This window comes from Pongo abelii, chromosome 10 (assembly GCF_028885655.2).
Source record: "Pongo abelii isolate AG06213 chromosome 10, NHGRI_mPonAbe1-v2.0_pri, whole genome shotgun sequence".
Lineage (NCBI taxonomy): Eukaryota > Metazoa > Chordata > Mammalia > Primates > Hominidae > Pongo > Pongo abelii.
The window spans coordinates 99,560,050-99,578,267 of NC_071995.2; the positions used below are offsets into that span (position 1 = coordinate 99,560,050).

Consider the following 18,218-nt stretch of genomic DNA (forward strand, 5'->3'; position numbering starts at 1 on the left):
AGGTGGAAGGATTGCTTGAGTCCCAAGTTGAAAACTATCCTGGACAACACGGTGAAACCTCGTCTCTACAAAAAATACAAAAAATTAGCCAGGTGTATTGGTGTATGCCTGTAGTCCCAGCTACTTGGGAGGCTGAGGCGGGAGGATTACTTAAGACTGAGAGGTTGAGGCTGCAGTGAGCCAAGATTGCGCCCCTGCAATCCAGCCTGGGCAACAAGTGAGAACCTGTCTCAAAAAACAAACAAATAAAAAAGAAGGTGATAAATGATATGGCACAAGAAAAACCAGAGCAGAGTGTGAGTATGAGAGCACTAAGGGTAAAAGGATAGTCATTTTAAATAGGGTGTTGGGTGGGGGCTCACTGAAGGTGACCAAGATCTTGAATAGGTGGGGGAGTTGGCCCACTGTTACTTCACACTGTCCTCTCTCTCCCCAATCAACCTTCTCACCTGTTTTCTCTGCACCCTCATCCCTCTCAACCCCCCTCCGCACACACACATACACAGTTCTGCTGATAACCTTGCCTATACTCTGATAGAAAATGAAAATGGTCAGACAGGATCTTCTGTGACTTCCCACCCTCAACCTTCCCTCCACCACTCTGTGTGTGCTGTCGCGGGAACTCTCCTATTATTCGCCGAATCCCCTCTCACCTCACCTTCTCAAGGACTTTGCTCCTGTAATTGTCTTCCTCTCTCTCTCCTGCATCATCATTTTTCCTCTCTACTCAGTTGTTACAAACGTGCTCCCGTAACTCACAAGATGATAAATCTCTTGACTCCTATACTCTCCTCTGATGATCACTCCGTTTCTCTTCTACACTTCACAGAAAACTTCTTGAAAGATTTGTCTGGTGTCCTGTCTCCATCTCCTCACCTACCATTCTCTTTTCAAACTTCTCAGTTTGGGCTTTCTCCCTCACCATTTCACAGAAACCCCTTTTATTAAGGTGGCCTGTGATCAAATCCAGCAGTCATGCCATCTCTGTTATCTTACTGGCCTCACCAGCAGCTTTCCTCCACATGGTGAGTCATTCCCTCCTTGAGAAAAACATGCTTCTCTTGGCTTTGGTGACATCTCATGCTTTCCTGGATTGCTTCCTTCTTCATTGGCTCTTTCTCACCTTCTCTTCTGTTTGATCTTCAAATATTAGTCTTTTAAGACTTGATCCTGAGTCCCCTTTTCTTCTGTGTCTCCATCTTCCTGTGACTTTTGTCCAGTTCCATAGCTTTATATAGCTTCTGCCTGTCACTCGAGGCTTTGTCATCTCAGAGGCTTCAGGCAGCAGGGTTTACTTTTTGATCTCAGGATGGCAGAGGTGGAGGAGGAGGAATGCTCTTTGCTGCAGCCAGGGACCCAGATAACAGAAGCTGCATCCAGACACCTGCCTTTGGGGCAGGGAAAGACAAATCACACACCAGACTTCAAGGCTCTGCTCACAGCTCAATGGCTAGAGCTCATCATATGGCTCCTGCCTACCCTAGTGGGCCAAGGAGCTCAGGTTTCCCTGTGCCTGAAGGAGAGGAGAACCGATGCCAGGGATACACTGGTGACCCCCACAGAAAATGTTTTCAAATGTACTTTATATATACGTGTACGTACATATTCACACGCACACACACACACACACACACACACACCCTATAAAGTAGGTGATGGTAGTTATATCAGCATCATACCAATGAGGAAGTGATATGAGTTGAGGTATAACCTATCAGATTTCTCTGTTATTAAAAATCATAAGAGCCCCATTTATTGACAGTTTTGTATAACCTTTAGGTAAAAACACTTGATAGACTATACTGCTGTGTGCCCTGTAGCATCCTCGAATTTTGATCAGTATTTCACCAAGAGATAAATATAACAGACTTAGGAGGGATGTCATAACCCTTCCCAAGTGCACATGTATACCTATGTAACAAACCTGCACATTGTGCACATGTATCCTGGAACTTAAAGTAAAATAAAAAAATAAAATAAAAAGACAGATAGTAAAGAAAGAAAGTATTTCCAAAGTTAAATTGCTTCCTCACTAGCAGAAGACACCCAATTCTTCTGTCTTTTCTGGGTCTTGCTTATTTCATAGCTGTTAATCTCTGCAGTGTACTAAGGGCATAGCGATTCATGGGTTACTGATTGGGTCATAGCTGTGAATGGTTGTCAGTGGGTTGATGTTTTGTGATAATAAAAAGTATACTATGATGATAAAGTTGTCCCCAAGTTCAGGTTATCTCATATACCATCTAGAAGGAGTAGGGAAAACATTATGATGGTCTGTAAGAAGTGAAGGGATGTTTGGAATTTTATAGATCAGAACTGACATTGCTTACTTCTAAGGAGAGATTTAGCACTGGGATTACCTACAAAGGGAGTATTTTCTCTCCCAATAGATATTAGACGAACCTCTCTTCATACTAATCACATTATTTATAATTAGGGTCATCATTGCTTTGCTGAATTTTGAGTTCCCTGAGATCTTGAACTATGGCTTAACCTTCTTTGTATCCAGAGGGTCCAATTAGGGCCTATGCACTAGGCGACATAGTGCACAGTAGTTAAATCATCTTTAGGTGTCTGCTGAATGATTTTCTGAGTCATTGTGTTATGAGGCAGATAATACATTTGCTTTTCATAATAGATCTAAGAAGGTGATGGAAGAAGGTCGTCTATATCAGTGTATATTAATTAGCAGTATGTATCAGATATACTCCCACTTCCGGTGGTTTTGTGGATAGATGTAGCCATATGACTACTTCTGTTCGATGGGCTGGGCACAGAAGTGATATGTATCCTTATGAGGCCCTCTGAGCTCTGCCTTCCCTCTGGCAGAGCGACCCATCAGCATGAACCACTGAATCACTACAGTGAGCTGACCTGCAGTAGACATGTAGCATGAAGAAGAAATAAACCTTTATCATGGCACTAACCGATAGAAATAATGTAATTTAAAATATTCTGGGAGCCACATATAAAAGATAAAAATAAACAGATGAATTTAATAATAGCTTTACTTATCCAATAGATCTAAGATACCATTTAAACATATGATCAACATAGGAATTATTGAGATATTTTACATTCTTTTTTTGTATATATGCTAAGCCTTCAAAATCTGGTGTGTACTTTCCACAGTCAGCACATCTTAATTTGAACTAGTTATATTTTAAGTGTTTAATGACCCCAGGTGCCTACTGTACTGCCAGTACAGCTCTGCTGTTTGAAGTCACTGATATTTGGGGGTTATTAATTGATGCAACATAACTTAGCCCATCCTGACTGCTAAACTAAACATTGATTTTCCTCGGATACCCTGAGGAAGTAAGTTTTCCAGACTTGATGTGGGGAATCACCAGGGTTGGTACGAAGTAACAAAGAGTATGTTGCATCAGGGGATTCACTTTATGGCAACACAGAGAACCTCTAATGAAATGTGTGAAGATTTGTGTTCAGCCCCTCAGCACTGAACATCTCCTAATTGTGGCCTAGAGGAGAGTTTACTTTAGTTTATCATAAATTTAGCCACATTGAAACCTCTGTGATAAGAAGATGAATTTTTTTCTGCCTGATAATAGTGTTTTAACGAGGTAATCAATAATGGATCACAAGATATTCATAAATTCATTTAGGAAGCATTCCTTCTAAATAACCGTGTGCTCAGTAACATGCTGGGTGCTGGGAATACAACTGTGGAGAAGTGTACAGTCTCACAGAGACAGCAATAAAATCTATATTTAGAGCATTCATTAGTTAGAATATGACCTGCATTAGTTTTATATCACGGCTGAAGAGATTACTTCAAACTTCGAGGCTTCAAGCAACCTATGTTTATGCTCCCACAGTCTCTGCGGGTCAGGAGTCTGGGTACAGCTCAACTGTGTCCTCTAATCAGGATCCCTCCAAGGCCACCCCAGGGTGTCCACCAGGTTGCATTCTTTTCTGGAGCTCAAGGTCCTCTCACATAGTTATTGGCAGAATTTAGTTTTCCTTGTGGTTGTAGGTCTGAGGTCTTCATTTTCTTGTTGGCCTTCAGCCAGATACGGTTCTCAGCTTCTAGACACCCCTCAGAGACCCTCTCACAACACAGTGGCTTATTTCTTCAAAGCGAGCAGGAGAATCTCTCTGACCTCTAGGCTCTTTTTTGAGGACTCATCTAATGCATTCAGGCCAATCCAGGCTGCAATGGAAGGAGCCCAGCCATGAGGCTGTTGCAGTATTCAAGAAGACAGATGATGGGTGCTTAAAGGAGGGTGGTGGCAGTAGAGGTGGAGAGAAGTGGGTAGATTAGAGAGAAGTTTAAAAGGTAGAATCAATAAGACTTGGTGATTTGTTGGATATGACATAAGGAAAAAGGAAGTTAAAGATGGCTCCTGGACTTGAGCTACTAAGAGGATGGTTATGCCATTTCCTGGTCTGGGGACACTGAGAAGAAGAGCAGTTTTGCCAGTGAAGCAGATCCATTATAGACATTGATGTGTCTGATCTGCCACTGAGACACGAGGTACCAGGTGCCACAATGACCACTGGCTACACTGATCTGGAGCTCAGAAGAGAGGTGTGGTCCAAAGATATGAGTCTTGGAGATACCAGCTAATAGGTGACATCTAAAGCCATTACAAGGGATGAGATCATTCAGGGAGGACAGGTAGAATGAGACTAGAGCCTGGATGAAGTCCTTAGGGACCTCCATTTAAAGGTCTACTAAGGCGGAGGGAGTGGCAATTTCACACACACCAATTTCTTGTTGTTGTTACTAATGTTACCTTCAGGGAATGAATATTGTAATTATTTAGGAACATATAGTACTTCAAGAGGCTTCTCTCCACCAGGGCACTGTGTGTGTCTGTGTGTGTGTGTGTATGTGTTGCAGAGAGGAAATTGCATCCGAATCAGCTGAAGAGCATTTGTAAACTACACTCACAAATTCCAGTGTGTCCCTAAGGGAAAAGAATAGCAGAGGCAAAAAATTTCTTTTTAGAGACACATGCCCTCATTTTTTAGAGAAAACTGGAGCTCATAAAAGTACAAGTCATTTGCCCAGTGCTACACAACTGATTAGATGATAGCCCCACTGAGAGGAGTTGAAGTTGCCTGGCAATTACTTTGAGCCCTTTAACCCTCGAGGAATGTACATTTATCCATCAGTTTCACAGGCTAGATTCCAGACACATCAAGGAATTCTAGCATCAGCTATTGGGGGGTTACCCAAACGTCCACCAAGCATTCAGTACCTGTGGGTGGAAGAAAGAAATTCTCACTTATTGAACCAGTACTATACAACCATGACAGCTTCAGAACGATGCTGCAAGGCAGATATTATTTTCCTCATTTTACAAATGAAGAAACTGAGGCTTATGAATTGAGTAATGTGCCTACAGATGGCAGAACCAAGCTTGAGATTTGCTCTTACTACTGGCCTTACATTAATTTTTAGGATGTTAGAGCCAACTGTATACATTGTACATTGACTGTAATATATAATTAAGCATTCCTTCAAAAAATAAAATTACAGTGGAATTGAGTTCATGAGCAAATATATTGTGTGAGCCTCTCAGCTTTCTTCTTGTGAAACAGCAGTTCTGAAGCCAGACTGCATTGGTGAGAACCAGGCTCCATTCCTTACTTGAGTAAACTTAGCCAAGGTACCAGACTTCTTTGTGCTTTAGTTCCTCATTTGCAATAAATTCGAATAATAAAAAAACCGGGGTTGCTGTGAAAATTGAATGATTTAATGTATGCAAAAGCTTTAAAACACCACCTGACGTGTAGTGGCACTGTGTAGCTGGTCCCGTCTCTAGCATTCATTTGCATTTGCATTACTATTCATTTGCATTCACTATGATTTTTTTAATCCAAGAGGCTTATCTGAGTTTCCAATTAGAAATTAATATCTCCTCCTAGCCCCAGAATTTTAGAGTTTTGCTTTGTCCTCTTAACAGTATAGTTATGAAAAAGTGATGCCCAGGTAGTTACCTAAGGGGATACAGAGCAGATGCAAGTAGCTAACCTGATTTGATCCTTCACGCTCAGTAAATTGAAACGTCAAGTGTATTTATGCCTCAGGGCCTTTGTCTTTTACTCTTCTCACTGTCTGGAATGTTCTCTCCCTGTGTAATAGAACAGCCTCTCTGAGTACTTTCTTCAGGTCTCTGTTCAAATGTCGCCTTATCAAAAGGCTTGTCCACACCACTCTATCTAAAATAGCATCTCCTTCCCACCATTACTTTCTATTTTCTTACTCTCTTTATTTTTCTTCAAAGCACATCATCAGAAGTATTACATGTCTATTTATTGAGGGTCTGTTTCCCCATTAGAGCTTGAGTTCCTCAAGAGTAGGGATTTGGTCTGTTTTGTTCACAGCTGTATTCCCAGCACCTAGGACAGGCCCCAGAACTTCACAGGCCATTAGTAAAGGTTTGCAGAATAGATGAGTGGATGTGTGAGTGAATGCTAAGTTACAATTCACACAATGGGATTCATGGCTATCTGCAAAGACCACCATGATTTACAGGTGCATTGTCACCTACACAACTTTGAGACAAACTGGATGGCTCCAGCCCCTCACTGCAGTTAAGAGTACTACCATCTGTCCAGTTCCCCAGGCCAAATAACCTCTGCATCATTCTAGACACTGGATTTTTTTTTTCACCCTCCTTATTTGTTCAGTTCCAAGTTCTTTCAAACCTACCTCCACTAGATCTCAAGTCTGTCTATTTCTCCTTTCCTTCTGGTTCTAACCACCATCTTGTCTCACCTGGCTACTAGAATAACTTTCTTATTGAACTTCCCACTCCTATGCTTCCTCTGGACCATTCTCTACAAAACATGCAGCACACACTTTTGGAAACAAGTGATCCCTGCCTGTAACTCATTAGTGGCTTCCTATTGGCCTTAGAAAATAAATCCAGACTTCTTACCACATTGTACCTGGCCTGGCATGGTCATTCCCAGTCCTCTTCTCTAATCCTATCTTAGGTAACTCTCTCCACCTCACACTTTACAATGTTCAATCACCCCAGCCTTTTAGTTCCCGGAACAATCTCTGGGCCTTTGTTCTTGCTGTTTCTTCTGCTTGGAATGCTTCTCACTTGACTCTTCCTATGCCTAACACCATCTCATCTTTCAGATTTCAGGTTAAATGTCACCTAATCACAGATCAACCAGCAAATCTTAATCAGGTGCCTCCAGTTCTTCTCTCCCACAGAACTATATTCTTTTCCTTTTTAAATACTTTTCATAATTTTAAATCATGCTTATTTGTTGTCTGATGTCTGTCTCCCACTCTAGATTGTAAATCCTATCTACTGTGGTATATCCAGCACCTGCAAGAGTCCCTGACACAGAGTAGCCACTTAATGAACATTTTTGGGTGTTGTTGAATGAATGTCATAGACGAACCTGCAGGAAACCCTGAAGATACTGAGGGACAAAAGACAGGAATTGGGTGCTTGGATCTCAGGATTTCTGGTGGTTGGGGTTTGTAATCAAAGACTGATAAATCCTTCCAAAATACTGATTTCTTATTTATTACGTTCTCAGGTTATAATTTGAGTGAGTAGGAACGCTGTGTTCTTTTCACCACACCACCAATATGGTGTGGCCCCTCTTGGAGATAATAACAAGCATATTTTTAGATTTACTATGAACACCTTAACGGCATTATGCCATTTAATGCAATTCAATAAGATATGTATTGCTATCATTTCCTATTTTACATTTGAACAAACTGAGGCACAGAGAAGTTAAATAGCTTGTTCAAGATCACAGGGCTGGTAAGAGGTAGATAAATGAATATAAATATGTGAAGTCCAACCTCACAGTCCGAATTGCTAACCTCTGAGGCACAGATGCCCACATGGTATTGTACCTATACTCCCATAGTGGCCTCTACCAGCCCTTTAAATATCATGTTTATCCTGGACACACTTACTTTGTATCTCTGGCCCAGACTTCTACCCTGAGCTCCAGACTTATTTGTCTAACTACCCACAAGACGTCTTCTCCTGGGCATGTCAAACTTAACTTTTCCAAAACTGAGTTTATGATCTACCTCTGTACCCCCATCCCCCATGCCCAAACCTGGTCTGCCTCTATTTCCTCTTCTCAATGAATGGCATCAGGAATCATGAGATGTGGAGATGTGTGTGTTTATACTATATATATATACACATACATATATATATACACACATATATACACATGTATATATATATACACACACAAATATATACACACACGTATATATATACACACACATACACACACACACACACACACACATATATATATATGCATACACACTCCTTTGAGAGATGGACTGCTTGGATTAGATAGTGGCATGGCATTTCTCCTGCTTTACTGTTGCAAGGACCGTGACTGTTACATACCAAGGCATGGACCAAAATTTATTAAATAGAAGATTTTCAGTATGTTCTTGCTGAACAAAAGAAAAAAAATTTTTTGTGTGTGAATCTTATCTCTTTTTACTCCAGATAATTTCCCATGATACTCATTAATTTTCTCAGTCATTTTTCTAAGAATATTTTTCCAAACTTCTCTAAGTGGTAATTTTTCTCTCCCCAAGGTTTTATTCCCAGGAATTTGTATTGCAGTATATTAATGAAACAACTCTATGTTTCATAAAAATCATTTTCATTTCTTTTCACTTTGGCTCTTGTGCACTTGGATTTATGTGGCAAGGAATACTTAATAATAAGGAAAGACCTATCTAGAAACAGCGGTGTAATCATTTGGCAGTAGAGAAAAGAATGATTTATGGGCTATATAATTAGCAATCATCTGTTTCTCATTTATTTCTCAGGGCTGAAGTTCAGACGGCATTCAGTAACAAGCAGTAGGTAATGCCTTCTCAGTTCTTCCTTGAAAAACTGAATATAAATAATAAGCCCCATACACTATATTTTCCCTTAAGTACGTAAAGAGGACACACACACACACACACACACACACACAGAGAGAGAGAGAGAGGACTCATAGATATTCATTGCCATTCAAGAGAATTCAGGTAATATTTTTTCTCAAGATAATCAAAAAAACCTTTAATAGCCCCAGATAAAATCTCAGTTCATTAGTAACTTAATTTTACTTTACATAAAGGAAAGCCTCTTTATTTTTGTTGCTTTGTTTTCTAAAATATGAAATTCTTTTAAGATGAATTTGTATAAACTGATAAAGCAACAATTCAGAGTCTATGCATCTTAAATGCATTTACAAAGCCATGGATTTATTTAAACTTCAGAAGTTATCAGGTATAATTCAAAAGGAAATTAAGAGGTGAGCTTTGTTCACCTCTGTACCCCACCTCTGTCTGGGGTAAACATTCAGTTTGGCTGTGGGTGAGCCACTTGTTACCTCTCTTTCTCCTTCTCTAAGAAACTGAAGGAAAACCACTCTCACAAGGTTCATATGGGAATAAGATGGGGTAACATGTGAATGTGCTTTGACAATTGCAAAGCATGAAAAATAAATAATAAATAAATAATATTGTTATTATTTAAATAATAAGTGATTTTTATCAGGCTGAATAAATCAAAACAGCTATCCTTTTATGCATAAAATTGTTGAGATCCCACATCAGAATTTTAGTTGATTCAGTATGTGCTCAGATAATGAACTTAGCTTTTCTACATATAGAAATGTGGTATTTAAATTGTTCTCTGAGTGGAATATTTTAATATATTTTTAATGTTTACATACATTTATGAAAAGTCTTCAAATGATTATTTTCCCACTAGATTGTTTATTTTCTGTAAAACCTAACGATTACAGTAAATCTATGGAGAGAGTATGCTCTAAGCGCTATATTCTGCTCTAAATCGTTTGTTTAATTCAGTGAATCTATCACATTTCCATATAGTGTCTTCTGTTTTGCACAATTTTACTCTTTCTCTCATAGGAAGATGAGTGAATATGGAACCTTATAGGAAAGCTAAGTGAATTTAAAGAAATCCCATTATCATGATTAAAATTTCCAACTTAGGAAGACACAAAGCCTTCCTAGATCTGAAGTATATCTTCATATAAAGAAAAGGAACCATTTTTAGGAAATATAGTCTTTCTTCTGCTTTATAAGTTGGAAAACTGTACTGTGTATTGAAAAGCAAGTGGCAATCTTTTGTGAAGTCCAACAGATGCTCAGCTGAAAAGCTGTGAGACCATTTCAGATCCCCAAGGCATCATTGCATCCACGGGCGTGAAATGAGGCAGGACTGACTGTGTGTGTGTGATGTTTCTGTATGTTCTCTATGGGCATCGCAGCCTGTGAGCTCATTCACATACCCCTGACTACTTAGCTCTGATCTAAGCAGCTGTGCCGGGAAGACTGACCATAATAGGTTACTGAACAGAAGAAAACAGTGTTTACAAAGAGACAAAGCATTGGCCATCAAATTTTCAGTTATTACTGGTTTGTCCACTCCCTGGACAGGCACCTCATTTGCAGTAACCTGCAGTATTCACTCTAAGAGTTACTTCATTGTCAGTCACTTCCTGCTTCACAGGAATCACAATATCCACCTGGGCCAGGTCTAATGGCCCACATTTCACTAATCATGTTCATGGATTAGACAAATATTGTGTGTGTGGTCCCTCCATGCCAAGCACTGTGCTAGGCCCAAAAGGCCCACTGTGCTAGGAATATTCCTGAGAAATATTCCTTGTTCTCAGGAGGGTTATACTCAGGGCACTACTTGTCCCAAGCCAGAAGATAAAACCTCATTTCAGCCTGAACTGCCAGAAAGTTAGACTTTTCAGACCAATATTAGAGAGTGCCTCCCACTACTGATGGGCCCTGGCCTTCCTACCCTTGGGAAATTCAGCATCACACCAGTCTCTGAGAACACTGCAGTTGATGCCAGTTTGATTTTCATAATATCTTGATGAGTTGATTTGTGTATAGTATTTATAAGCCTTGAATGTTTATAACTCAGGTCAAAAAGACTCTGAATTAAAGTATGATAAATGAATTACAACTTTACATCCATCTGCAATTCGAAAACAATTTCCTGGAGTGCAAATTTACCCCAGCTAAAGGAAAAAGTTGAGCTTCTATTTTTGTCAGTTGTGCAAAAACAACAAGAAACAACAAAGGATTGTTATACAAAGGAAAGTCTAGCCACAAAGCACAAAGTCCTAACATATCTGTCAACATTCCTAAACTATAAAAACTTAAATGCCATGCAGTCCAGATCAACCCTATATGAGAAAGATGGGGATAAGTAATTGGCCACTTTACTAATTTAAACTAGCTTGGCTCATATTTTCTCACTTTCCTTCTACAACTGACCCCTCCTTGTGGAAAGTGACTTCCAAAGAGAAATCTCCTAACTGATATTTCATGTTCTTTTGTCCAGAGGCATAGACCAAAATCTGTTGGATGGTTATTGGGGTGTGAAGTCCTAATTTTACTTCCCTACGTTCTGGGTTGATAAAAAGCCCCGAAGGAGGCAAAGGTCTTTGTCCAAAGAACACAGCTCTTTCAAAAAGCTTTGCCAGTCACCCACCCAGATTGCAATCTCACATCTTTTGGCTCCCTTCATCTCCACCACTACCAACTTTTGCTTTTGCCTGGATGACTGAGAACATTCCTTCTTTTCCCTCATCATTTATTCTCTACAAAACAGCCACAGTGATCTTTGAAAACCTAAATCAAAGTGGTGTCCCAGTGTTCCTAGAATAAAGTCCGTTGCACGTTCTGTCTTCTGCTCACTTTCTCAGTCTCTTCTGATGTCACTCTTCCCTCCTTAGTACACCTTAGCCCTTTGCTCTCCTTTCTCTCCCTCAACATACCAGGCAGCTTCCCAGCTCAGGGCCTTTGTACCCAGAGCACTCATCCCATGCTCTTTCCCCAGCTGATGCCTTCTCCTCCTTAGGTCTCAGCTCACATGTCACCTCCACAGAGACTTTCCTTGACCCCTTGTCCAAATGAGTATGTAGCCCCCTCCCATAACTGTTTCTGTCATTACTTTATCTTCAGAACACTCAATATTATCTGAGTCTTCCCTCCCTCCCTTCCTCCCTCCCTCTCTCTCTCCTTCCTTCCTTCCTTCCTTCCTTCCTTCATTCCTTCATTCCTTCCTTCTTTCTTTTGACAGAGTCTCCCTCTTGTTGCCCAGATTAGAGTGCAGTGGCGCGATCTCGGCTCACTGCAACCTCCACCTTTCGGGTTCAAGCGATTCTTCCACCTCAGCCTCCCCAGTACCTGGGGTAACAGGCACCTGCCACCATGCCTAGCTAATGTTTGTGTTTTTAGTAGAGACAGGGTTTCACCATATTGTCCAGTCTGGTCTCGAACTCCTGACCTTAGGTGATCCGCCTCAGCCTCCCAAAGTGCTGGGATTAAAGGCGTGAGCCACCACGCCTGGCCTATCCTTGCTTTTCAACTTGTTTTTGCCTATCTTCTTTAGCATTTTTGTAGAATGTAAATGTTATTCATACCTCCCTTGTTTACAGCTGGGTCTCCAGCTGACATGAGTGCCACATACACAGTGGGATGTTTGTTAAATGAATACGTGCACTTGTAAGGGTCTGGCCTATTGCTGAGGAATGCCCCAAATCATAAATTCTGTCCAGGTCCATGCGTTCTAAGTTCCAACTCAACTTAAAGTGTGGGAGCCTTGAATATACTTTTCAATTTAGTTTCTTTTTTCTGTTTCAGTCCTCTCTAATAAATAGTGACATTATCTTTGTGAAGTTGCATGCCCCATGGGAAGTCCTTGGAAGATATGCAGAACAAATGAATGTAAGAATGCCTTTCAGGTAGGTGGAAATGTATTTTATTCCACTCTCTCTGCTGCTTCACTGTAAATCTAATGTTCTCCTCTCTCAGAACAAATAAAACTGAAATGCAGATTGGAAGGCTATTAGAGGAGGGAATCTTTCAAATATTTAGGATATGCAAATAGGCCTTCATGGCCAATAATGATTTCATGGCTTTTTGTGAAAAATTCTGGCTAATTCAGTTCTTAGCAGGTAGTTATTTCTAGCGCCTGTAATAAAGAAGCATTTTCCAAGTGGCATTTTTATTTCCAAAGTGCCATTTTTAGAAGTCCTGTGTACTGCTGCTTTGAACAGCCAGACCACAGGCAGCAGTTACACAGGGGCATGTTTTCATGTTCTTTACTGACTAGTCCCTTCCAGAAAAACATTAAAATGTATTTCTGTAGATACAAGTGCAAGAAATTTCATGACAATGTGATCTTCTTTTTTTAAAAAAAAAAAACTTTTTTAATTTTAAAAAGTCATAAATACTTTGCAAACACAAATATTGATATTTGTTCCAAGGGGAATAGAAAATGCTTTGTATTCCTTAGTTATTTAAAGGGATTAATTTACCTTCATTTCACCATGAATATTTTTATTTTTCCTATGGATTATGGAAAAATGATCTGCATTTGCTATATAGAAATAAAATATTAAGCCTGAAATTAGAAATGCCAAGATATGTGGGTCTTTTGTAATGGAATCTGCTAAAAAGGTGGATGGATGTAGTCCCAAGGACAGTTCTGAGGGGACTCAAAGAATAATGTACTTTTGGTTTGCAATTTGCCAGTAATACCACGTTAGGTGGCAGAAATGAGGCAAATTGGTACCAACTCTACAGTCTGTCTCTTAATGAGCTGTGGAAAGTTGTGGAGACAAAGAACATTTATAGAGACAGAGAGAAGGGTTAGGGACTCATTTAGAGAAAGGCAATTTCCATTCACAGGCTTGTAATGTATCTCCCTGGTGCATCTTATCTTCTTTGTTCATTGGCCTGTATGTCCTAATACCAAGTCAAAATAGAGGCTACGATTTCTAGCATCTGTTTTCCTGGAGGCAAAATTCTCAAAATGGATAATAAATATAGTTCTGATCTTATGATTTATTTTTGTATTTAACTGTTAAAAAGAAAATCTGAGAACTCAAGGTTTAAAAAAAGGAATACATACATATATCCACTAGGGAGAGATAAGGAATGTCAATTTAGATTCCACTGAAAATGTTTATAATAGTTAAAGCCAAATATTTATCAATGATATAATAAGTGTCTAATGTGGATTAATACCATATTATACCTAAGAACCAAAAGAGAAAGAAAGAAAACCCTACAAAATATGTCTAAATAGAAATCTATACACCCCTCTCCAGTATAAATAAATCTCATAAAGCCTTCTGCCAGAACACAGTTCTGTAACAAAGAACCCAGGGAGATGATAGAAACTTGAGCAATGTTAATGCAAAGCCAATTCTCTTACTACCTGCAAAGGATTTTATATCTGAAGGGCCTGACCGCATCATGAATAACACTTCTGCGTGCCTACTACATAGCAGAAATGTGCTGCCTCCAAGCAGCATTAATACTTTTTTAATGCAGCATTGAGAGAATGTGAACCAAACAATGAAATGAAAATGAATGTGAACAATGATCTTCTTTTTAGATATAGGAATTCCTGCAGGACAATTTTATAAGAAAATATTGTTAATGTGTGACACTAATTGATCTCATTAATATTGATGTAGTTTTACCTACTAAGCATGGCTTCACTTGTAACCTGATGGATTAAAAACTTTTGCTATTATTGTGTCCACAGTTTCAGACAAATAACTCTAGTCTAAGGAGATACATGGATTTCCAAAGGAGGAATTCTCCCACTACATCATTTCAACAAAATGTACAAACATCATTTTAGCTGAATTTAAATACGCAAAGAATCTTACCTGTATTCATAATTTTCTGTAGACGGTACTTCTGAATCCCAAGTTTAGTCTCCGTGGATTTTTATCCCTATAATGTTTAAAAGGAAATATAGGAATAGATTTCTTATGAGAAATTACAGTAAAACCTGCTTCTTAAATACCTGTATGTCCATGGATATTTTTTATAACTAATAGACCTTACTTTTTAGAGAAATTTTTAGGTTTATAGAAAATTGAGAAGATACTAGTGTTCCAATATACCCCTTCTCCCCCAGCCTACAGTTTCTTTATTGTTAACATTTTGCATTAGTGTGATATATTTGTTAAAGTTGGTGGACCAATATTGATAAATTATTGTTAACTAAACTCCATAGTTTACTCTAGGGTTGACTCTATATGTGTGTGTGGTTCTGTGGGTTTTGACAAAGGCATATCATGTATCCACCATGGCAGGATCATACAGAATAGCTGCACTGCCCTAAAAGTCTCCTGTGTTTCACCTACCTTCCTTCTCCCCCTGACCTGTACCTCTGGCAACCACTGATCTTTTTATTGTCTCTATAGTTTTGCCTGTGTTTTAAAGCTTTCACAAATATGCAGAAAAATTGGTGGTATATAAACTTACCATTTACAGAAGTCAGAGAGTTCAGTAACAGTTCAGGATATACATAAAAAGCACCTGTTTCATTATTATTCCATTCAGTTTCGGTTGAAGCCTGAAATATGGAAAGGGAGGTTGCATTTTAATAAAGAATCTAATACATGTATTCTCCATTCAAACTACACCAAGAATTTTCATTTTTAACATTTTTTAAAGATAGATATATAGCAATCTGACAGAATAAGTCTGATTTTTGTATAGTTTCCAGAATTCCTTGATTTTACTTATTTAATTCACCTAAAGCCAGGGCCAGTGGTTAGCCAGTGTGCCCCGGTGTGGTTATGTACAGCTGGGTGTTGATGCTGACAAGTGAGCGTCCTTCCCATACTGGTTGTGAAATACATATATATATATATATATATATATATATATATTTATATTTATATTTATATTACTCCTGTCTATACCATGAGAGAAGTGTCCTGTGTAAACTTAAAGTGCTATATAAATATTAGTTAATATAATAGCGTGCCCACTAAATTATGTATGTTGCCCTCTGATCCATCTTTGCATTTTCCTGGGGAAAAAAGCTGACCTCAGCTGAAGCTGTGCAAATACCAATCACTCCAAATTATCATACTGCATAAGCTTTGTAGGCAAGGAGCAACCATTAAAAAAAAATTATGGTAGTGGATAGAGGAAGAAATATCAATGGAAACCGTTTCATAAGATTTCATGACTCAAAAACGCATGCCCTGTGTTCCCACTGTATTTCTCACTGTTAATCTCTTTTTAGTTTTTTCTTTTTCACCTCTTACAGGCTTCTATCTTCAATCTCCTTTCCTTCCTTGCTAGTTCAAACTGTAACTGACGATGGGTTTTCTTCTCGACTGGCTTCATTTTTGCTGTTCTTCCAGGAGAAAAATCTATTACCTGCCCCGCCGTTACAAGTTCATGAGCAGGTTAGTAGCACGCTCTGTCCTGACAGTGTTTGTCTTTCTGTTGGCCCGTGTGCTCCAACAATGACAAGGAGCTATAAGCTGGGGAAGATGAATGAGCCTGTGTCACATGGGAAAGTTGGCTGCCATGCACATTTTAAAATCAGCTGTGTCTGATTAGCCTGAGGAGAAAAAAAGATGAAAACGTCCCTCTCCGCGTCTTCCCAGTGACTTCTCCCCACTTGGGGGGGATGCCATTCATCTGCAAGTGTGCTGGGGCTATTGCTTTTTTAGCCCATTTTTTTTTTATTTCAATAGTTTTTGGGAAACAGGTAGATTTTGGTTACATGGATAAGTTATTTAGTGGTGATTTCTGAGATTTTGGTGCACCCATCACCTGAGCAGTGTATGCTGTACCCAATGTGCAGTCTTTCATCCCTCACCCCCTCTTTTTAGCCCATTCTATTAGATAAATTATCAAAAATCCCAATATCTTTGGCCTAGATGTTCTCCCTTCCCTTCCCTTCCCTTCCCTTTCTTTTTCTTTTTCTTTTTTTTTTTTTTGAGACAGAGTCTTGCTCTGTCACCCAGGCTGGAGTGCAGTGGCACCATCTCCGCTAACTGCAACCTCTGCCTCCTGGGTTCAAGCGATTCTCCTGCCTCAGCCTCTTGAGTAGCTGGGATCACAGGCATCTACCACCACGCCCAGCTAATTTTTGTATTTTTAGTAGAGAGAGGGTTTCACCATGTTGGCCAGGCTGGTCTCGAACTGACCTCAGGCGATCTGCCTACCTCAGCCTCCCAAAGTGCTGAGATTACAGGGTGAGCCACCACGCCTGGCCAATGTTATTTTTTTCTACAAAAATTCCTCCCTCCACTATATGTAATTTGAAAGCTTGAAGGGCAGATAGTCATCCTTAGCTGCTGGCTACTTGACTTCATGAGTGGGGTCCTCCTATGTTAGTAATATTTTGTTAATAACATATGCAGATGTATAGCCTCACTCAGGTGCCCTTCCTACCCTCTTTTCTGCCAAAAAAAAAAAAAAAAAAAAAACCCGCCAGATGAAGATTGCATTTACTATACTTTGTATCCTCCCAAAGCTTATTTTTCCTTGTTGTTTTTTGAGGCGCTAGGGAGAAGGGGAATGCATCAATGGTGATGTCCTCTAATCTGATTCTGTTGTGATCATTGGAGAATCTAATTTCAAAATCTTCATTGATCTTATGTTTTCATTCACCCTGAGCTGAGCTGAGCTGATGGTTAAACTGGGAAACTAGTAAATTTCTCTGAAAATCCTAGTTAGTTCAACTCTATCAAATTTAGAATTCAGGTTCCCTCTGTTTATATGCTATGTTGACTGATAAATAAAAGAGTAGTTGGTACATTATGGTGGTTACTCAGTGAAGTACAGTGTGAGAACTGACCTCCAAAGAAGTGAAAATGTTGTTTCTCAAAAATTGCCTGTGAGCAAGCTTATTGGCAGTTCTTTCATTAAGCAGTTGACATGACATTTGGATTCACCATGATTTAGATTGCTACCTTGTCACATTGTAATCATCTATACAATCCTGATATAACAGTTTAGCCTGTATTAATAGTTCTCAAACTCCAGCCATCATCAGAATCACCTTGTTAAGGCACAGATTTCTAGGCCTCAACCCCAGAGTGTCTTGTTCAGTAGATCTGCAGTGGGGATGGGGAATTTTCACTTCTAATGGATTCCCAGCGGCAGCTAATGCTGCTGGTCATGGGACGATGTTTTGGAAACCATTGGTCTGTATGATAGGCCAAGCTCCATCTTCCCATTAAAATATGGATTTGACTGACTATGGGACGGGAAAACAAAAACCAATATCAAAGAAAACCTGAAGGAAACACAGCAAGGTGAAGAGAGGTTTCTCCCAACTTTGAGGGCTAAGTGGAAATATCAAGTTTGTACATGATATTGTTTCAGTATTCTAGATTCTAAAAAGAATGTAGGG

The 18,218-nt window shown here is 39.4% G+C and overlaps 1 protein-coding gene across 9 annotated transcripts in view; it reads left to right on the forward strand.

The window, feature by feature from the left end:
* The window catches only part of ANO4 (anoctamin 4), a 430,350-nt gene that overhangs the window by 253,038 nt on the left and 159,094 nt on the right, over nt 1–18,218 (forward strand). For 6 of the 9 annotated variants that reach the window (XM_054527543.2, XM_054527542.2, XM_054527546.2 and 3 more), the window contains 2 exons: nt 12,674–12,774; nt 16,213–16,257. In XM_054527543.2, the coding sequence (XP_054383518.1) occupies nt 12,674–12,774; nt 16,213–16,257 (146 nt within the window). Of the gene's footprint in view, nt 1–12,673; nt 12,775–16,150; nt 16,258–18,218 lie in introns of those variants that run through there. The other 3 variants (XM_054527547.2, XM_054527544.2, XM_054527550.2) reach the window with 2 other exon arrangements.